Source organism: Melitaea cinxia, chromosome 25, assembly GCF_905220565.1.
Source record: "Melitaea cinxia chromosome 25, ilMelCinx1.1, whole genome shotgun sequence".
Taxonomy (NCBI): domain Eukaryota; kingdom Metazoa; phylum Arthropoda; class Insecta; order Lepidoptera; family Nymphalidae; genus Melitaea; species Melitaea cinxia.
The window spans coordinates 11,515,640-11,538,852 of record NC_059418.1 but is presented as its reverse complement, the minus strand read 5'-3'; the positions used below and the strand labels follow the sequence as shown (position 1 = coordinate 11,538,852).

General features: G+C 43.6%; 2 protein-coding genes across 2 annotated transcripts; one reads left to right on the top strand and one right to left on the bottom strand.

Moving 5' to 3' along the window:
* Positions 1-1,895: 1,895 nt before the first annotated feature.
* LOC123666119 (zinc finger protein 583-like) lies at positions 1,896-17,896 on the bottom strand. Its single transcript, XM_045600325.1, has 10 exons — positions 17,573-17,896; positions 15,824-15,943; positions 14,993-15,217; positions 13,751-13,957; positions 12,867-12,982; positions 12,236-12,332; positions 11,207-11,322; positions 5,554-5,665; positions 3,117-3,218; positions 1,896-2,166 (listed from the first exon to the last, which is right to left on the bottom strand). Exons 1-10 carry the CDS (start codon positions 17,675-17,677, stop codon positions 1,963-1,965), a joined length of 1,404 nt encoding a protein of 467 aa, XP_045456281.1. The 5' UTR covers positions 17,678-17,896; the 3' UTR covers positions 1,896-1,962.
* Positions 17,897-18,371: 475 nt separating this feature from the next.
* On the top strand, positions 18,372-22,382 carry LOC123666163 (RNA pseudouridylate synthase domain-containing protein 1-like). Its single transcript, XM_045600368.1, has 5 exons — positions 18,372-18,473; positions 19,851-20,088; positions 20,868-21,029; positions 21,425-21,542; positions 22,167-22,382. The coding sequence occupies exons 1-5, from the start codon at positions 18,381-18,383 to the stop codon at positions 22,366-22,368; spliced, it is 813 nt and encodes a 270-aa protein (XP_045456324.1). The 5' UTR covers positions 18,372-18,380; the 3' UTR covers positions 22,369-22,382.
* The last annotated feature ends 831 nt before the right edge of the window (positions 22,383-23,213 follow it).

The window sequence follows — 23,213 nt, the reverse complement described above, 5'->3', positions numbered from 1 at the left end:
TTGAGAAAGGTATGCTCAGGTGGTTTGGTCATGTCGAGAGAATGATGGAAGAACGATTGACGAAAAAAGTGTAAAAGGCGAGTGTGGATGGAAGGGTTGGAAGGGGTAGACCTAGGCGGACGTTCCGAGACCATAAGAGACGTCTTGAAAAAAGGCCAGGTCAAGAGTACCCTAAACCGTAGAACATGTGTGAAGGGAATAATGAAAGTGGATGAAGCGAAAGAAGTATGTAAGGATTGTAGCAAGTGGAAAGAAGTGGTCTCTGCCTACCCCTACGGGAAAGAGTCGTGATAGACGATAAACACCAGCTTTTTGGAATCATCAAAATCAGTACAACCAGTACAATTAAAAATAGGCTACAAAACAATGTCACTGATCGGCCACTGATGTACTATTGTGACACGATTGTCACAGACACGTAGTTTGCGTTAGCAGTCCGGAGGGCCCGATGGCACTTCTGCGCCCTTCCTCGCCTTCTTGGTCTTCTTCGGCTGGATCTTCATCTGTGAATTATATATTTATTAATGTATTTGAACTACTTTTATGGATAGAAATTGTGATATAGTATCGTGTACGCTTCCGCCTGTAATATCCCACTGCTGGGCTTAAGCTTCTTTCCCTGTAGGAGAAGGATAAGAGCTTAATCCACCACGCTGCTCCAATGCGGATATATTCTTTACTATGAGTAACGATCGTTATCAGGTGTCCTTTACATAGATGATAAAGATGTGTGTGACGCTGTATTTTATGCAACATGTTTCTAATTTTGTACTAAAACACAGTTTATATATTATTTTCAAAAGAGTAACTGCGGAGTTTCTTGCCGATTCTTCTCTGCACCTACATTCCGAACCGGTGCTAGCTTCACTTTTAAAAATGATTAAAATATTTGTAAAATGACGATTCGAAAGTGCTTTTGAAGCTAATTTGTATAAAGATATTTTTAATTTAATTTATTGTCGTGTTGTGTTATATTGTGCTGTACGGTGTAATGTAGGGTCAAATCGTGTAATGTAGTGTTAAGTCGGGTAATGTAGTGTCAAGTCGTGCAAACTAGTGTCAAGTCGTGCGTGACGGGCGGGGAAACTTCACCAACTTCTTACGATTCGCTTTTCTTTCGTTGTTATTTGGTCAGACAATACACGAAATCCTTATCATACGAGTCGTCTCTTATTTCAAGTAAAAGTAAACGTTAAATAGTTTTAATAACGATTGATCTTAAAATCAAATACTACACGAGCAATCTGAATTACGAACAAGTGTCAAGTCGGGTAATGTAGTGTCATGTCGGGTAATGTAGTATCAAGTCGTGTAATGTAGTATCAAGTCGTGTAATGTAGTATCAAGTCGGGTAATGTAGTGTCAAGTCGGGTAATGTAGTGTCAAGTCGTGTAATGTAGTGTCAAGTCGTGTAATGTAGTGCCGTGTCGGGTCGTGTAATACAGTGTTGTGTGGTGTATCATATGATTTTAATTTTATTAATATAAATGTACTAATTTGTATTATTATTATGTTTGTTTTTTATGAATTTTATGAATTTTTTAAGCGTGATTATTTATTGATTATTTTATATTTTTTGATTATTTTGTTTTTATTGAATTGTTTAAATTGTTTGTTAAATTTAATGTTATTTGTTGTGATCAACTTAACTAACGCATCGGGTTACTGTAATGTTAGTTCTAAGTTTTTTCTTTAATGCATAAATAAATAATAAATAATAATTATTTATCGTTGTGTCCATTTGTTATAAGTATTCTTCGACGGTTCGCAGGAAAGTGGACATAAGGTGCCAATCAAACCACTAATTGCAAATTCATGCGACGTTTCGATCCTTTATTGGATCATCATCATCTTTACATGTAGTAGTCAATAGACATCTCCTTATTAAAGTTCTCTCACTATGTAAGATTCCAAATCCAAATACATTATATATTATTTTTAAGTTATGTTTTAAGCTGTATTCTATGAATTTTGAAAATTTAAACTAAAATAATAAATAATAATAATGATGTAGCGCCACTTGCGCTCCCCGACCTTGTAGTGCACCTCCCGCACGTGCCGGTACAGCGACGAGTACCAGCCGAAGGCGGCGCTGCACTGCTCGCAGGAGTACGGCGTCTCGCTCGTGTGCATCGCGACTATGTGGTACTTCAGCTTGGCCGCGTTCTAATGATAATATAATTAAATTGATATATATATATATATATGTAAACAAAGTGCGTGACACTTCATTTAAGTAGTTATTAATATAATTTGTAATTGTTCTTTGATGGACATTTGATCTGCGAATTGGTTGCTATGGAGCTGTTTTTTTCATATTAAACGATTGTAATTGTAAATATTTAAATAATAGTTATTATTAAGAACTGGTGAAGCAATAGCTTTAAATGTTGTTTCTCTTTTCAGAGCAACACAATTATTGTTTTACTGTTCAAAATATACAAGAATAATTATAAAATAAAACATTATATATATATATATATATATTTTAATACTAAGAAGGTGGCAAATAAGCGTACAGTTCTGATGGTGACCGGTTACCGTAGCTTATAGACACCTGCAACATCAGAAGCATCTAAAGTTGCCGACCCTACCCACAATCCCCCCAGGAGATCTGGTCACCTTACTCACACAGAAACAGAACTGCTTGAAAACAGCATTATTTAGCTGTGACCTCCTGTAAGGTCGAGGTGCTTCACCATTTCAACTGCCTGATGTTCCCTACCACAGTTAATAAATTATATTTTCGTATTTTATATTCTTTATTCATGTATTATGTTAATTAATAAATATAAAATCAAATCAATTTTAGCACATAGATCTTCATCGTCATCATTCATCATCATCATTTCAGCCTATCACAGTCCACTACTGGATATAGGCCTCAACAAGTTCGAGCCAAAAATAGCGTGAACTCGTATGTGTTGCCCATAATCACCACGCTAGGCAAGCGGGTTGGTGACCACAACCTGGCTTTGTCGCACCGAAGACGCTGCCGCCCGTCTTCGGCCTGTGTATTTCAAAGCCAGTAATTAAATGGTTATCCAGCCATCGGTCGGCTCGAAACGCCAAAATATCATATTTGAAATAATTTAAAACTGAAATTAAAAACCCACCTGGTAAGATTTCCCGCAGACGTGGCACAGGTTGTCCTTCTTCTCCTTGTTCCTGTGGACGTTTTGCATATGGACGTAGAGGGATGTGTGACACTTGAAGGGCTGGAAACATTGCATAGTGTGAAACAAGCTTCCAGCTGTCTGTGTGCAAATCTTTAAAACTACGCAACGGATTTTGATGCGGTTTTCTTTAGTGAATCGAGTGGTTCCAGAGGAAGGTTTGTATGTATAATACATGTATAATATAGTAGAGGAATACTGATTGTTTTTTGCAACCGTGCGAAGCCGGGGCTGGTCGCTAGTAATACAATACAAATATACTTTATTGTTCACTAAGAGGAAATTATTTACATCGAAAATGATAACAAACATGTACATAAGGCGGTCTTATCCACACAACATTAAGCATGAAAAGGACATGAAGAAGAATTAGACGGCATGGAGGTGTACATACATATACAGGGTGACTGGTGAATTAGTATCAATATTTGAGGACGTGTTATTTGAGGATCATATATGACGAAAAAAAATTACATATAAAATAAATATTCATAAACTTCTAAGTAAAGTTAACCAACAGTTATCTCGCTAATTACGCGTCGTCTGGACGCCCTAGCTGCGCAGTCGTCACAAAGCAGGTGTGTAGGTATAGGTACATTTAGTTATCGCGCGGTCGTTTACCTACGTCCAAACACCGCCAAGTGTTAACAGGGTAGCAGGCTACTTTTGATAAACCAGTATGATCCAATCCCCCTTCATACTTTAATTTTAGCTTCGGACAGGCAAAAATACCAAAATAAGATTAGGCCGACCCCTTCCCCTTGATAAATATTCCCCTTGATAATTTGATAAATATTAATTTATTACGTAAGAATCTAAACGAAAAAATGAATACACGTTTGGTTTGTTTCAATGTTTATTTTTATTTGTACTTTAGGTAGGTACTAATAATTTTTATTTTTTGGTAGTAATAAACTTTGGTTTTAATTATGATCTTTACCGATATAAGATTTTCAGTCCAAAACTTAACAAAAAAAAAAACTACATATTCAACTACAATATTAAAATTTATCAACAAAATAACGAATGTTGTTTACGAAAGCAAGTGACAACTAGTCGGCACTCGCGCGGTTGCCGCGATTTTTCAAGGTATTTTCACTTTGCGCATTTTTGTAATTTTACCTAAGAACTATCGAGACTAAAGGACATGATCGACCCCCTCTCCCCCTAAATCGTCTTACGTAATAAATGAACCAACTATACTTATTGTCTTTTACATGATATAACACGAACGGGTCACTTTTAAGTACACTGCATTTGTGTATTGATAAGCCGTACCTAATTACTTATGACAGGTCACATTCACACGAGACATATTAGGTATACGCGTAAGATCGATTACTAGGCGCGCGCGTTGGAAGATGGACGTACTCCGACGTACAAACCTTATGGCGGCGCTCGCCCAACTGACCTAGTGACCTACTAATCGAATTTAGGGGGGAATTCGAATTGGCGGGGGTTGCGGCGGGCGGCGGCAAGCGGCACGGTACAAGGCCAAGGCCGCACGCGCCGCCATTATGGCTGAAAATTAATATGTCTACATTTCATTTATTTAAATTGAAATGTGTGGGAATATTGTCAAAAATTAAGTACCTATTTTTTTTACATAATTCGAATGAGAATCATGTACCGAGTATCCTCTGTAAATATTGATAGTAATTCACCAGTCACCCTGTATATACTACTAGCTTTTGCCGCGGCTTCACGCGCATTGAATTTTTTTCATAATAAGCACCCTGTATTACTTTTAATACCTCCAAGAATATGTGTAGAGTTTCATGATGATCGGTTAAGTAGTTTTCGCGTGAAAGCGTAACACACAAACTTACATTCACATTTATAATATTACTAGTAGACCCGGCAGACGCTGTCCTGCCTGTAAAACAGCTACCAAATTTGATTGCTTACATACCGACAGCAGCGCCACCTACCAGGTCCAATTGATATAAAAACTACCCTATCTCCCAAGTTGGACCAAATAATAGATGTTCACAAAACTTTATAAAAATTGGTTCAGTTGTTTCGGAGTTTATCGCGAACATACATCGTGACGCTAAATTTTTATATATATAGATATTAGTAGGTATAATCATACACACAAATATACAAATTCCAAATATATCAATAGTTATAATATAAACCCGAAAAGATTCCAATTCCTAAGGGTTTTAATTGAAAATTTTTGTGTTGTAGCCCATTTACCGAGGGAGACTATTTTTTAATTCGAACTAAGGCGTGTAAAACCGAGGGGCACAGTCCTAAAGAAATGTTTGTGTGTTTGTGTGTGTGTGTGTGTGTGTGTGTGTGTGTGTGTGTGTGTGTGTGTGTGTGTGTGTGTGTGTGTGTGTGTGTGTGTGCGCGTGTGTGTCTGTCAGACCTTATCGCAGAGCTGGCAGCGGAACTTGATCTTATGGAGGTGTTCCCAGTCGATGTGGTCCCGCAGGCGTGTCTTGTTCACGAACTTCTTGCCGCACTCGTTGCACATAAACCTGAAATATATAATTGTGTTCGCAAACAAAAAAAAACCGACTTCAATTACATCGACAAGTAATACAACTTAAGTAGACAAAAAAATTAGTCAAGTAAATATTTGCTATCGAACATTACTTAAAAAAGTAGTTATCAAATCTCAATAAAATTTAAATGATACAAGAATCATCAACTAATACAAGAATCATTAAAATCGGTAAACCCAGTGAAAAGTTATGCAGTATAATACAACGTAGGTACACAAAAAATAGATAGTGGTATAGTGTATTGTAAAGCGTTGTAGAGTGGTATAATGTATTGTAGAGTGTTGTAGAGTGGTATAATGTATTGTAGAGTGTTGTAGAGTGGTATAGTGTATTGTAGACTGTCGTGGAGTGGTATAATGTATTGAAGAGCGGTTTAAAGTGGTATAGTGTATTGTTGAGTGTTATGTATCTTGACGTATAACATTGGAATAATAGATATTAAGTGTACTAGTATTTTATTAAGTTTTGTATAAAGGAAATTGTAGGAAATTGGCAGAGCAATCAACCGACATATCTATAAGGCTATATCCTTTTGCAGCGATGTCGAACATTGAGCACTTTAGAGTGGTATAGTGTGGCGTAAGTGAGGCGTAAGTGTAGTGTGGAGTAAGTGTGGTGTAAGTGTAGTGTGGAGTAAGTGTGGCGTAAGTATGGCGTAAGTGTGGAGTAAGTGTGGTGTAAGTGAAGTGTTAAGTGTGGCGTAAGTGTGGAGTAAGTGTGGCGTAAGTGCGGAGTAAGTGTGGTGTAAGTGTGGTGTAAGTGTGGAGTAAGTTTGGTGTAAGTGTGGAGGAAGTGCGGAGTAAGTGTGGAGTAAGTGCGGTGTGTGGCGCTGCAGAGTGCCGCAGTGCTCACGTGAAGTCGGTCTCGGCGACGTGCCGCCTCGACACGCGCAGGTGCTGGCGGTACGTCGCCACGGACGCGAACCGCTTGTCGCCTGTAGTGGCAAAGTGCCGCAGTGCTCACGTGAAGTCGGTCTCGGCGACGTGCCGCCTCGACACGCGCAGGTGCTGGCGGTACGTCGCCACGGACGCGAACCGCTTGTCGCCTGTAGTGGCAAAGTGCCGCAGTGCTCACGTGAAGTCGGTCTCGGCGACGTGCCGCCTCGACACGCGCAGGTGCTGGCGGTACGTCGCCACGGACGCGAACCGCTTGTCGCCTGTAGTGGCAAAGTGCCGCAGTGCTCACGTGAAGTCGGTCTCGGCGACGTGCCGCCTCGACACGCGCAGGTGCTGGCGGTACGTCGCCACGGACGCGAACCGCTTGTCGCCTGTAGTGGCAAAGTGCCGCAGTGCTCACGTGAAGTCGGTCTCGGCGACGTGCCGCCTCGACACGCGCAGGTGCTGGCGGTACGTCGCCACGGACGCGAACCGCTTGTCGCCTGTAGTGGCAAAGTGCCGCAGTGCTCACGTGAAGTCGGTCTCGGCGACGTGCCGCCTCGACACGCGCAGGTGCTGGCGGTACGTCGCCACGGACGCGAACCGCTTGTCGCCTGTAGTGGCAAAGTGCCGCAGTGCTCACGTGAAGTCGGTCTCGGCGACGTGCCACCTCGACACGCGCAGGTGCTGGCGGTACGTCGCCACGGACGCGAACCGCTTGTCGCCTGTAGTGGCAAAGTGCCGCAGTGCTCACGTGAAGTCGGTCTCGGCGACGTGCCGCCTCGACACGCGCAGGTGCTGGCGGTACGTCGCCACGGACGCGAACCGCTTGTCGCCTGTAGTGGCAAAGTGCCGCAGTGCTCACGTGAAGTCGGTCTCGGCGACGTGCCGCCTCGACACGCGCAGGTGCTGGCGGTACGTCGCCACGGACGCGAACCGCTTGTCGCCTGTAGTGGCAAAGTGCCGCAGTGCTCACGTGAAGTCGGTCTCGGCGACGTGCCGCCTCGACACGCGCAGGTGCTGGCGGTACGTCGCCACGGACGCGAACCGCTTGTCGCCTGTAGTGGCAAAGTGCCGCAGTGCTCACGTGAAGTCGGTCTCGGCGACGTGCCGCCTCGACACGCGCAGGTGCTGGCGGTACGTCGCCACGGACGCGAACCGCTTGTCGCCTGTAGTGGCAAAGTGCCGCAGTGCTCACGTGAAGTCGGTCTCGGCGACGTGCCGCCTCGACACGCGCAGGTGCTGGCGGTACGTCGCCACGGACGCGAACCGCTTGTCGCCTGTAGTGGCAAAGTGCCGCAGTGCTCACGTGAAGTCGGTCTCGGCGACGTGCCGCCTCGACACGCGCAGGTGCTGGCGGTACGTCGCCACGGACGCGAACCGCTTGTCGCCTGTAGTGGCAAAGTGCCGCAGTGCTCACGTGAAGTCGGTCTCGGCGACGTGCCGCCTCGACACGCGCAGGTGCTGGCGGTACGTCGCCACGGACGCGAACCGCTTGTCGCCTGTAGTGGCAAAGTGCCGCAGTGCTCACGTGAAGTCGGTCTCGGCGACGTGCCGCCTCGACACGCGCAGGTGCTGGCGGTACGTCGCCACGGACGCGAACCGCTTGTCGCCTGTAGTGGCAAAGTGCCGCAGTGCTCACGTGAAGTCGGTCTCGGCGACGTGCCGCCTCGACACGCGCAGGTGCTGGCGGTACGTCGCCACGGACGCGAACCGCTTGTCGCCTGTAGTGGCAAAGTGCCGCAGTGCTCACGTGAAGTCGGTCTCGGCGACGTGCCGCCTCGACACGCGCAGGTGCTGGCGGTACGTCGCCACGGACGCGAACCGCTTGTCGCCTGTAGTGGCAAAGTGCCGCAGTGCTCACGTGAAGTCGGTCTCGGCGACGTGCCGCCTCGACACGCGCAGGTGCTGGCGGTACGTCGCCACGGACGCGAACCGCTTGTCGCCTGTAGTGGCAAAGTGCCGCAGTGCTCACGTGAAGTCGGTCTCGGCGACGTGCCGCCTCGACACGCGCAGGTGCTGGCGGTACGTCGCCACGGACGCGAACCGCTTGTCGCCTGTAGTGGCAAAGTGCCGCAGTGCTCACGTGAAGTCGGTCTCGGCGACGTGCCGCCTCGACACGCGCAGGTGCTGGCGGTACGTCGCCACGGACGCGAACCGCTTGTCGCCTGTAGTGGCAAAGTGCCGCAGTGCTCACGTGAAGTCGGTCTCGGCGACGTGCCGCCTCGACACGCGCAGGTGCTGGCGGTACGTCGCCACGGACGCGAACCGCTTGTCGCCTGTAGTGGCAAAGTGCCGCAGTGCTCACGTGAAGTCGGTCTCGGCGACGTGCCGCCTCGACACGCGCAGGTGCTGGCGGTACGTCGCCACGGACGCGAACCGCTTGTCGCCTGTAGTGGCAAAGTGCCGCAGTGCTCACGTGAAGTCGGTCTCGGCGACGTGCCGCCTCGACACGCGCAGGTGCTGGCGGTACGTCGCCACGGACGCGAACCGCTTGTCGCCTGTAGTGGCAAAGTGCCGCAGTGCTCACGTGAAGTCGGTCTCGGCGACGTGCCGCCTCGACACGCGCAGGTGCTGGCGGTACGTCGCCACGGACGCGAACCGCTTGTCGCCTGTAGTGGCAAAGTGCCGCAGTGCTCACGTGAAGTCGGTCTCGGCGACGTGCCGCCTCGACACGCGCAGGTGCTGGCGGTACGTCGCCACGGACGCGAACCGCTTGTCGCCTGTAGTGGCAAAGTGCCGCAGTGCTCACGTGAAGTCGGTCTCGGCGACGTGCCGCCTCGACACGCGCAGGTGCTGGCGGTACGTCGCCACGGACGCGAACCGCTTGTCGCCTGTAGTGGCAAAGTGCCGCAGTGCTCACGTGAAGTCGGTCTCGGCGACGTGCCGCCTCGACACGCGCAGGTGCTGGCGGTACGTCGCCACGGACGCGAACCGCTTGTCGCCTGTAGTGGCAAAGTGCCGCAGTGCTCACGTGAAGTCGGTCTCGGCGACGTGCCGCCTCGACACGCGCAGGTGCTGGCGGTACGTCGCCACGGACGCGAACCGCTTGTCGCCTGTAGTGGCAAAGTGCCGCAGTGCTCACGTGAAGTCGGTCTCGGCGACGTGCCGCCTCGACACGCGCAGGTGCTGGCGGTACGTCGCCACGGACGCGAACCGCTTGTCGCCTGTAGTGGCAAAGTGCCGCAGTGCTCACGTGAAGTCGGTCTCGGCGACGTGCCGCCTCGACACGCGCAGGTGCTGGCGGTACGTCGCCACGGACGCGAACCGCTTGTCGCCTGTAGTGGCAAAGTGCCGCAGTGCTCACGTGAAGTCGGTCTCGGCGACGTGCCGCCTCGACACGCGCAGGTGCTGGCGGTACGTCGCCACGGACGCGAACCGCTTGTCGCCTGTAGTGGCAAAGTGCCGCAGTGCTCACGTGAAGTCGGTCTCGGCGACGTGCCGCCGCGACACGCGCAGGTGCTGGCGGTACGTCGCCACGGACGCGAACCGCTTGTCGCCTGTAGTGGCAAAGTGCCGCAGTGCTCACGTGAAGTCGGTCTCGGCGACGTGCCGCCTCGACACGCGCAGGTGCTGGCGGTACGTCGCCACGGACGCGAACCGCTTGTCGCCTGTAGTGGCAAAGTGCCGCAGTGCTCACGTGAAGTCGGTCTCGGCGACGTGCCGCCTCGACACGCGCAGGTGCTGGCGGTACGTCGCCACGGACGCGAACCGCTTGTCGCCTGTAGTGGCAAAGTGCCGCAGTGCTCACGTGAAGTCGGTCTCGGCGACGTGCCGCCGCGACACGCGCAGGTGCTGGCGGTACGTCGCCACGGACGCGAACCGCTTGTCGCCTGTAGTGGCAAAGTGCCGCAGTGCTCACGTGAAGTCGGTCTCGGCGACGTGCCGCCTCGACACGCGCAGGTGCTGGCGGTACGTCGCCACGGACGCGAACCGCTTGTCGCCTGTAGTGGCAAAGTGCCGCAGTGCTCACGTGAAGTCGGTCTCGGCGACGTGCCGCCTCGACACGCGCAGGTGCTGGCGGTACGTCGCCACGGACGCGAACCGCTTGTCGCCTGTAGTGGCAAAGTGCCGCAGTGCTCACGTGAAGTCGGTCTCGGCGACGTGCCGCCTCGACACGCGCAGGTGCTGGCGGTACGTCGCCACGGACGCGAACCGCTTGTCGCCTGTAGTGGCAAAGTGCCGCAGTGCTCACGTGAAGTCGGTCTCGGCGACGTGCCGCCGCGACACGCGCAGGTGCTGGCGGTACGTCGCCACGGACGCGAACCGCTTGTCGCCTGTAGTGGCAAAGTGCCGCAGTGCTCACGTGAAGTCGGTCTCGGCGACGTGCCGCCTCGACACGCGCAGGTGCTGGCGGTACGTCGCCACGGACGCGAACCGCTTGTCGCCTGTAGTGGCAAAGTGCCGCAGTGCTCACGTGAAGTCGGTCTCGGCGACGTGCCGCCTCGACACGCGCAGGTGCTGGCGGTACGTCGCCACGGACGCGAACCGCTTGTCGCCTGTAGTGGCAAAGTGCCGCAGTGCTCACGTGAAGTCGGTCTCGGCGACGTGCCGCCGCGACACGCGCAGGTGCTGGCGGTACGTCGCCACGGACGCGAACCGCTTGTCGCCTGTAGTGGCAGAGTGCCGCAGTGCTCACGTGAAGTCGGTCTCGGCGACGTGCCGCCGCGACACGCGCAGGTGCTGGCGGTACGTCGCCACGGACGCGAACCGCTTGTCGCACGCGCGGCAGTGCAGCTCGCCGCTGTCGCGCGCCTGTAGTGGCACACTTAGGAATGCAATCGCTTTCAATTGGTTTCCTTTTCAAACACAAACAAGTTCCGCGGGTTGCAGATTCGATTCCCGACTGAATCTGGGTTTTATAACTGTGTATTTATATATTTATATATTATTAAAGTAACAGTCGGCTGTTACCTGTATCTCAAGTATTAAGTTGCTTATAATAGAAACAGACGACCGTGTGTGTATGTTATATTTATTTATAAAACTTTTAACTTACTTATCATACACAACGAATAAATGACAGTGTAACCTGTGACAGATCTTTCTTAAGCACAGGCAGCATGCATACATTCAGCCTGTGAAATCCCACTGTTGGACTAAGTCCTCTTTCTCCATATAGGAGAAGGATCAGAGCTTAATCTACCACGCTGCTCCTATATAATATATTCCCTACTATGATAAACGATCGCTATTAAGGGTATATAATAACAATCGGGACCGATGGCTTAACGTGCTCTCCAAAACACTGTGGGGAGATCCAAAAGGACAGACATCCAAACAAAAAAGGAATATTAGTATAAATACAAATATTCATCCCGCAAACCGGGTTGTTACACGCACAAAAGCATGGGGTGGTTATAGATAATCATCATTACAGCCTAAACAATCCACTGCTGGACATAGGCCTCCACAAGTTTACGCCAAAAATAACGTGAACTCATGTGTTTTGCCCATAGTCACCACTCTGGGCAGGCGGGTCGGTGACCGCAGGGCTGGCTTTGTCGCACCGAAGACGCTGCTGCCCGTCTTCAAACTGTGTATTTCAAAGCCAGCAGTTGGATGGTTATAGATAATATAAATTACATTATATAAACAAAATAAATTAATTTTAATTTATTTTTTTATGCAACTAGTACTAGTACAAATAAATTAAAATTATTAATACCTTGTGACTCCTCATATGCCGTCCGAGGTTCGATTTCCATTGATAAACTTTACCACACCTCGGGCAAGGGTATCTGTTCTGGCCTTTATGTAGAACACTGAAACAAAATTGTTATTTTCATCAACACTTCAGCCTATCGCAGTCCACTGCTGGACATAGGATCCACAAGTTCGCGCCAAAAATGGCGTGAAGTCATGTGTGTTGCCCATAGTCACCGCGCTGAGTAGGCGGGTTGGTGACCACAACCTGGCTTTGTCGCACCGAAGACGCTGCTGCCCGTCTTCGGCCTGTGTATTTCAAAGCCAGCAGTTGGATGACTATCCCGCCATCGGTCGACTTTTTAAGTTCCATAGTGGTAGAGGAACTGTGTTATTCCTTAGTCACCTCTAATGCTTAGTCGCCTCTTACGATACTCACGGGAAGAGAGGGGTTGGTAGTTATTTTACTACCGTGTAAAACACACACATACAAACACCCACAATGACAGTTATCTATGTAATGCAAATATTTGTCATGTCATGTGCGAAGATCCCTTCCTTATCCTTGCTTTAGCAAACACAATAAACAATAATATGAACAACCCAAGTTCTGCTGAGAAGAATAATAAGTTAACTTAGTATACGACACTCACTTGAGGTGGTATCTGTATGTCTTCCGTGAACTGAAGATCTTCCCGCACTCAACGCACTGAGGCCTCTCCGGTAACTGCTCTCGACTGCGAGGTAGACTTCCGTTCATCACAGGCTCCTGGAGGGTTATATAATTTGTGTAACGTGGATGACGTTACACGAGATTATTGAACATTTTTACCCTATAAAACCAATCAATTACCATGTAAACATACCTCATAACAATTACCTAAGTCACTCAACATGATATCAGCTCAGAACACGACATCAGCTCACTCAACACATCAACATACCTCATAACAATTACCTAAGTCACTCAACGTGATGTCCGCTCAGAACACGACATCAGCTCACTCAACACATCAGCTCACTCAAAACAATATCAGCTCACTCAACACGACATCAGCTTACTCAAAACGATACCAGCTCACTCAAAACAACACCAGCTAACTCATAACGACATTAGCTCATTAAACATGACATCAGCTTACTCAACACAATATCCGCTCACTCAAAACAATATCAGCTCACTCAAAACAACATTAGCTTACTCAACACAACATCAGCTCACTCAAAACAACATCAGCTCACTCAAAACAACATTAGCTTACTCAACACAACATCAGCTCACTCAACACGACATCAACTAACTCAAAACAACGCCAGCTCACTCAACATGACATCAGCTCACTCAAAACAAAATTAACTCACTCCACACGACATGTCTCTTCTCAAATATTGATTTATTTTCGCATGCGTACGGTTTTATTTAGCAATAACTACTACATTTAACATACTTTTAATTTGTATAATTTTATCATAATAAAAGCCTTATTTGATTAAACTTATATTAGTGTTACACAAACAATATTTCTGTGAGACATACCTGTACAGGAACTGTGTGCTCGACTTCCACGTGTTGCTTCAATTCAGCCTTGTCTCCGAACACCGCGCTACACTCATCACATTTGAACTTATCGCTTATCTCACTTTCAAGGCACTCCGTTTCCAAGTCACTCTCTTTTGATACACTTTTAACTTCTAACTTCTTCTTTTTTAATTTCACCTTCTGCTTTGACTTCTTTTTTGTTGTCTGTAAAGAATTATATTTCATTGGAAGTACTGTTGATGTCTGTTCCAGTATAGTGGTACTTTTGATTGTCTAAACATCGTAGATTCGTATCCTGCTTGGGGTAGACATTTTATGTATGTGTTGCTTTAGGAATAGATGACTGGGCTGGTCACTGGGACCGATAACTTTATGTACTGTCCGGGGACACACGCCCAGACCATAAAAAAACTTAACTATACATATATTATAAAGCTTAAGAATTTGTTGTGTTGACGCCGCGTTGGCGCAACGGTCACAGCCATGGATTGTAACCTGTTGCGCTGGCGGTTGCTGGTTCGATCCCCGCATGATCCCTCCACATGACAAACATTTGTATTGGCCATACAGGTGTTTGCCGTGGTCTGGCTGTTTGCTGTTGCTCCCCACCGAGCCTCGGAGAGCACGTTAAGCCGTCGGTCCCGGTTGTTATCATGTACACCTGATAGCGATCGTTACTCATAGTAGGGAATATATCCGCCAACCCGCATTGGAGCAGCGTGGTAGATTAAGGTCTGTTTGGTACAGTCTATGGTTGAGTGAGAGATGACATGTGAGGGAAGGTTATGAGGTAAACCAAACCCAATGAAAGTCGATCTAACACACATTTATTAAGATTATTTTGAGTATATATAGGCAGAAGTACAGACGTCATTTGACGTCATTCGTAGCAAACAAATATCAATTTCATTAGAAATCTGCATAAGAAAAATAACAATTTCGTAATAAATCAGCTAAATTAAAGAGGTTACTAATTAGCAAAACAATCATATTGCTCAATGTGCGTTGACCCGTACAAGGTCTGATCCTTCTCCTAAATGGGAAAAGAGGCCTATGCCCAGTAGTGGGATATTACAGGCTGAAGCGAAGAGTTTGTTTAGTCAATTAAGGAACTAATGCGTTTGGAAACCGAAAAACTCTTTTACTGTTGGACAGTTCATTTACTGAAGGCTATAGGCTATATTATAGTTTAGTATCACTCAAATTTACACGGGTCAAGCCGCAGGACAATGCTAGTACCTTCTTATTTTCTTCTCCTTTCTTCTTACTACCAATATCCTCTACCACCAGCTCGTAGGCGAAGTTCTCGGGTTCGTAATGAGTCTCCCCATCTGATAGCTCCTCTTTGATATCTAAACCGTCGTATTCTAACTTCACTTCTAGCTCTGGGTAGTTACTGCTGTGCACCGAGTGGGTTTGAAGGCTCGGTAACTTCTCTAGTACTGGTTTTACGCTTGAGGCATTCTGGAATTGAAAAACTTACATCTGTAAATTATATCAAATAGCAGTGACAAACAAGGATATGTTCTATCAGTACGTAAGTGGACACTGTAGTTTATGGATACCTGTAACAACAGGTAGCCAGATTTTTTTTTTTTTTTACAAGTGATATACATCCACGGGCTTATGAACCCATGTCCTTTTTTATTCTAAAAACATGCAATTATTATTTTTATTTTTTTTTTTTTTTCAAGGTAGGCGTTACTCAGCAACATCGCTATTCAAGTTAGACTATGTTATTAATGTCTCCAAAAGAGACGTGAGTCCACCGACCGGTTCTTATTCTAATGTATGGTACAATTTCTGTTTTTTTTTTTTTATTATCTCCTTATAATACTATACTTATATCTAGCTTGGTAGCCAGAATATTACCGACCCTACACCCTACCCTCCCCAAGAACTTTCTACTTTACAAAAGAAAACAAGACTACATGATAGCAGTGTTATTTAGCTATGATCTTCTGTAAGGTGGCCTAAGTCGGGCCGCTCCATATTATGAGCAGGATATTGCCTACCGTGCCTTGCCTTCATAAAACAGTAGTACATAATTTACTAAATAATGATACTCACATATTCTAAAAGTTCCCTGTAACTCCGCTGCGCTCGTTTCTTGAACTTCATAAATCTACAAAGCAGAGCCTTGCACTCCCAACAGACACGTACAGAGATGGACATAGTTCCTTCTGAAATCTATATAAAACCATTCATTTTAGATTCCCAGTGACACCCTAAACAAGATTGACTAATGCCATATCTGCTCACGGCCAAGTAGCCAATCGCACAAATAAAAATGTAAACAATCAAACACAACAGTGAAACAAAATAAGCATCTCACACTCAGCAGCCCTCAAATAGTGTCAGAGTTCCTCAAATACAAACTTTTGACTTAATAAAAATTAAGCATACTTTAAAAATGATTATCTTTTGCACATGACAAACATTTGTATTGGCCATACAGGTGTTTGCCGTAGTCTGGGTGGTGTGCAGTCCTTGTGGGTCTCCCCTCCGTGCCTCGGAGAGCACGTTAAGCCATCGGTCCCGGTTGTTATAATGTACACCTGATAGCGATCGTTACTCATAGTAGGGAATATATCCGCCAACCCGCATTGGAGCAGCGTGGTGGATTAAGCTCTGATCCTTCTCCTACATGGGGAAAGAGGCCTATGCCCAGTAGTGGGATATTACAGGCTAAAGCGATTATCTTTAATAAGATTTAAAATAATAGACGAAAAAAAAAAATGAAAACTAAATAAAACTGATAATGTATTTTATATCGTAATTATAAACTATAAAAATAAAATAAAAATTCTATTATTTGTTTTTTTGTTACCCACATATTAGGGAATTCTAAACATTTTTAATTATCATATATAAAATATCGAAAATCGATCATTTCAGTGGGGATCGAACCCGTATCTCCGACGAGTACGGGTTTCTGTAAAAGAACTCACTCATAAAGAATCAACTCATAGAAGACGCCGCGGTCGCATAGAACTGAATATAAAATCATCATATCAAAAATTTCGATCTAGCAGGTATATCATTTTATAGCTTAATTGGCTAGAGCACCGACACGGTCAGTTGGAGATGCAGATTCGATCCCAGCTGGAACGGTCGATTTTTGATATGATATTTAAAAATGTTTAAAGAAAAAATTATTGTTAGGTAATTACGCTCATGTTCTAATTAGATAATTGAGTTTACAGGCAAATGAAGAAAAACCGACTTAAATTATATCGACAAGTAATACAACGTAGGTAGAGAAAAAAAATAATCAAGTAAATACACATTATCAAAGATTACTCCAAAAGTTGTAATCAGATCTCGATGAAATTTAAATGTGACCAAATGATAAACATCGGCTTTCGATTAAATTAAAAATCGGTAAACATTTCTCTTGATTTCTCTTGGATCCCATCATCAGATCCTGGTTTTCTCATCATGGTACCAAACCAGGGATATCTCCTTTCCAACAAAAAAAGAATTATCAAAATCGGTTCATAAACGACGGAGTTATCCCAGAACATACATAAAAAAATATATATATATACGGTCGAATTGAGTAACCTCCTCCTTTTTTTGAAGTCGGTTCAAAAATGTCGAATTTTTTTAAGTGAACTTTTTAATTTGAAACACTTCATTTAATAAATTTATTAATAACAACTAAAATAATACAATTAATATAAAATGGAACATTTTTAACACTAAGTTATAGATCGATAAATATAGACCTTTTTTAACTAAATAATTATATAATTTAAACAAAATACTACCATTGTAACAGTTTTTTATTTATTTATAATAATACAATTCACTTACAGAAATTTCACTTAATATTTGAACATAAAGTTCTTGAATTTCTGTCCCTTCAATTTTGAATAAGATCCGTCCTGAGCACAAACAAGCTGTACATAGGTCCTCCATTACAATTTTTTTTAAATTGTTAGTAATTTTAGTAGCTTTATTTCATTTATGTGGAAAAATAGTATTGATTTTATGTATTGTTTTTTTTTTTGTTGAAAAGTTTGGCGTCCTTTCATACTTTGTCATGAGTGACATTGTATAGAATGTTGCCAAAATTAATTAGTTTCCACATTCCTAATCGAAAATATGTCTAACAAGCTATAAATAGCTACTAGTAGCTACATAGGCTAGCTAGGCTAGTTCTCAAAAATAATTTTAACATTTTTAAAAATATATTTTTCATAGGACTAACGAAAAAATTAGAAAAACGTTATAGTTGTCATATTTCATTGATCCAGTAATAATAATAATAAAAAAAGTATTTTAACTGTATATATTGAACTTTTTTGGCATACATTTTATAAACTATGAAGAAAAATGCACTGTCATAATTCTATTCATTAGTTATTCTTTGAGCATTAATGTGATGTAAAAAAAATATAAAAATATTAGGGACCCAGGACAAAATGCACTTGGAGGAATTACTGAACGCGTGTCTTGATAGGGCTATACAGACAGCGTTCCAAACTCTCCTCTTGCATTTATGTCCGAGGGTATCAAATTATATATCAAGCATAAAAGTAGAAAAGGTAAACCGAAAAAGCCCAACATTTTTACATTTTTAATTTTTTTTTTTAAATTTGAGCGGGAATTAAAATACAAAATGGCGATCGAGAGACTGTACGAAGATGACGATTATGTTATTGTAAATAAACCATACGATATGTACATTAATTCGGATGACGAAAATGAAAGGGTAAGTTGGAAATTATATTATTAAAAAAGCTTTCCGTATTACATTTGGAATTCAAAAAATGTTTTATGTTTTGAGGTTATGTTTTTGTTGTGATATTGTTTGACATAGACATTACTTTTTTTTTTCATAGTACTGAAGCTAAAAAGAAAATAGAATTGTCGAAAAGACTAAAACATTTTTTTTTATTCTACAATATTGATTCACTATTCCAAATAACACCTAACTTTGATAGCATTTTAATTATTCTCTCTTTATAAAAGAAAATGTTTTATTTTTTTGCTTCAAGCATGAGCTACAATGATCTGTAAATTTTATTGAAATCGCTTCAGGATTGTACCAATTATCGTTATATTTATTTTTTAAGAAACACTTAATTTTGACTTTGTATGTCATCTTAGGCTCAAATAAGATAATCAAATGCTTTTAAATAACTATTCAGCCCGTAGCATCTCACTTCTGGGCATAGCCCTGGTGAAAATATTTATTTGAAAAAATCTTTAAAAGTTTTCATAACTACAAGAGACTTAAAGTCCGAGATTTCAGAAAATATTTGAGTTTTTCAGAGTTTTACAGTTAAACAAGACATTTACACTTTCCCAGAAAAGATGTATGAAAACTTTTAAAGATTTTTTTCAAATAAATATTTCCATCGAGGAGGCCTGTTTCTTCATGTAGAAGAATTTTAAATAAATTTGAACTGTATTTTTGATCTAAGATTATATACATACCAAACATGTGTACTGCTGTGCTAGAATTAAGTTCAGTTTTACATTTGTTCAAACAACAGAATTGGTATTATTAAATTAATATTATGAAGCTGAAGAGTTTGTTTAAATGCGGTAATCTCAGGATCTACTGCGAACTACGGTAAAAGCGCGAAACACAATTATATTATTACTAGCTTCACCTCGGTTAGCCTAGCCATCCTCAGTTAGTGGACTATGCAACACGAGAAGACATTTTCCATACAAATTTACAAATCGCTGCAGCCTGTAATATTCTACTACTGGGCATAGGCCTCTTTACCCTTTTTATGTGAAGGTGAAGGATCAGTGCTTAATCTACCACGCTGCTTCAATGCGGGTTGGCGGATATATTCCTTACTATGAGTAACGATCGCTATCTGGTGTACATGATAACAACCGAGACCGATGGCTTAAAGTGCTCTCCAAGGCACGGTGGGGAGACCCACAAGGACTGCACAAACACCCAGAGCACGGTAAACACCTGTATGGCCAATACAAATGTTTCTCATGTGCGGGGATCAAACCCGCAACCGCTAGCGCAACAGCCACAAACCAGTGCTGTGGCCGTTGCGCCAACGCAGCGTCACCTAAACCGACAGATAAAATCTTATAATATTAGTATGATTTCCAGAACACGGTAGCGTGTCACATCGCATCGCACGACTCCCACCTCTCGTCATCATCAGACCCCCTCCACTTTGTCCAGCGTCTGGACTACTCGACTAGTGGAATCCTCTGCATCGCGAAGAGTAAATCATCGGCAGCTCGAGCTGGTAGACTCTTTGAAAAGAGACTTACTAAAAAGTATTACTTGGCGGTGGTCAGAGGGCATGTGAGTTTTGATTTGGCGGATATTAAGTATGATGTCGGTAAGTAATTCTTTTCTTATTTCATCGTGACAAGAATCGATTCCCTGTGGAAAAAAACGAGTGTGGTTTAAACTACACGACGGAAGTAAAACTTCTTTAGTTCCACCTAACATCTAAACTTCCGTTCGCCTCGCCTGATCACACTTTTCGTAACGCTCTCGCCACGCATCCACCACCCTACTCCCCAAGTTAAGCGTGCGTAAAGAAGTTTTACTTCAACAATCTCATAAATTTCGTAAAAACATGCAAAATATGTCCATATGCAGACAAAATTTTCATAGCATGTTGTGAGAGGCTATTAGATTAATGGGAACATGGTCTGCAATTGTCGATGTTTGTATGAGGTTTATGAAATATATATATATACTAGGTCGGCAAACAAGCGTACGACTCATCTGATTGTAAGCGAATACCGTAGCTTAAGAAGCGTCGCAAGCGCGTTGCCGACCCCCAATTCCCCAACTACACAACTCGCCACAGGAACACAACACTGCTTGAAAGCAGTATTATTTAGCTGTGATCTTCTGTAAGGTTTATGTATTTCCCCAGTTCGGCTGCTCCATATTTTGAGCAGAAAATTTCTTACTGTGTCTCTCTTTTCTATAGGAATTCTTTCATATAAATAGTAATAATCGCAGTGTAAGCACGAGAAGGTATAACAAAATTGTAACTCCCAGGTTTCCGACTGCACAAAGTAAACGTCTCCTTTTCTGGTTTTTGGTATACGTTATAGGGTATATGGTATAAAAGTTTGTAATGCGGATGGTTATCTCCACCAGGTAAGGACCTGACACCAGAGAATAGCCATCGGATGTCAGCTGCCGTGGATACATCCTCTCTGTGTGGTGAGCCTCGTACGGCACACACGAGGCTACTCCTTCTGGAGACAGGCTTCTATGGCGGGGACGCTGTTAGCGTGGTACTGCTGAAGCCTGTTACTGGTAATTGAATGTTATTTTTGAACGATTTGAAAAGAAGGAGGTTCTTAATTCGATTGTATTTTTGGAAGTAATTTTTCATTACGTATGCCTGACTTGGGGAGTAAGCTGGTGATTACCAATTCTCTTTCTCTCATAGCCAGTTACGTTTCGTATATCTAAGACACAGTGCGGGCCTGTTGTGCAGAAGTTTTACTTCAGTCAGTTCATTTGTGTCAGTAATGATAACAGTATGGTGGTAGTAGGTCGCCGTCACCAGCTGCGTGTCCACAAGCACGCTTAAACAAAATCTTTTCAGCTTTAGAATATTATTGTCGATTAAAAAAAAAAGTCTATCCTAAAATTGTGGCAACGTGTTCCAAAGACAAGTGATGGTAGTAACGGTATTGTGGTGGTAGGTCGCCGTCACCAGCTACGAGTCCACACAAGCGCAGTGGGTCATCCCATACTTGGAGACTACACATACAGCGACCGAGCAGATATAACACCACACCGTATGTTCCTACATGCGACCAGGTAGGTACATAGACCCTCTTGTATCTCTAAATTACCCATCTGTACCACTAAATTACTCACCTGTACCTCTAAATTACCCACCTGTACCTCTTAAATTACCCACCTGTACCTCTAAATTGCCCACCTGTACCTCTAAATTACCCATCTGTACCTCTTAATTACTCATTTGAAGCTGCAACTTAGCGATTTCTTTCTCTAAATTCTAACCTTAAGATTTTCTCGAAGCAAATGCTGTTTAGATAATATATTATACGCGCGCAAGCTGGGATCGAACCCGCAACCACTGGAGCAGAAAGCAGAGCCACTACACTGGGCTAGTCGGAATCATCGTTAACTTTTTGCACACTATAAGATCTAAACTAATATTAGACTACCCTCATAAAAATTTTTGTTTGAAAAAAAAAATCTGTGTTCATAACTCTGCATAAGACTTAAAAAGATATTCAATAAAGTCCGAAAACTCAGAGAAAGTTGACATATTCACACTTCCCTAGAAGAGATGTGAAGGCTAGGATTTTTTTTAAACAAGTATTTCCACGAGTCAATTTCAAAATTGAACTAAACGTGGTTTTAATCAATGTTTCTTGCTTGTATACCTATTTATTTAAAATATCGTATTTCCAGGTTGGTGTTGCCATTTCAAACTGAAACATTAGACATACAGACGGATGAGCCGTTTTTTAGCGACCACCGGTTCACTAGCAAGTGGGAGGGTGGGAAAACACTTTATAAATATAGGAGTAAAGAAAGTTTTGTTAAGGTCTGTGACGTCATCGACTCGAGTTACACTGTCGGACTCAAATATCAAGAATTTTGTCTTAAATAAATTGTTTACTAATATGAGTGTTTATCTGTGCTTTTAAATATGTACTAAACTATTATATCTCAGTCTCACAACTATTGCCAAAGACACTCGTTGGCGTAACAGTCACCGCACATGAGAAACATTTGTATTGGTCATGCAGATGTTTGCCGTGGTCTGGGTGTTTGTGCAGTCCTTGTGGGTCTCCCCACCGTGCCTCGGAGAGCACGTTAAGCCGTCGGACCCGGTTGTTATCATGTACACCTGATAGCGATCGTTACTCGTAGTAGGGAATATATTATATAACCCATAAAGGAGCAGCGTGGTGGATTAAGCTCTGACCCTTCTGGAACATGGGGAAAGAGGCCTATGCCCAGCAGTGGGATATTACAGGCCTGAAGCGAGCGAGCCTCACAGAACATATCTATAAAAATAAATAAAATTGGAGTGTCTCTTTGTAATCTCAAAATAATCGCTTTTTACTAAATGCATATGGATGTATACACGGTACATATACCAAAGTAACATTTTTTTATAATTTTTGCCTGTGTGTTTGTTCCGGCTAATCTCTGAAGCGGCTGGACCGATTTTGACGGGACTTTCACTGGCAGATAGCTGATGTAATAAGGAGTAACATGGGCTACTTTTATTTTAGAATTTTATTTATCTTATAACTCAGCGAACTGAAAAATAACTTTTATTGTTAAATTCCATGCGGATGTAGTCACGGGCACATCTAGTTAAGTAATAAATCTTTGAAGTAAATCATTAAAGGGTTACAAATAAAACAACGTTATTAATCGTAATTATTGTTTAATCGTAACCTTATCACTAAACAGGACAATTTAAATCCACTGAAAATAGGAAGC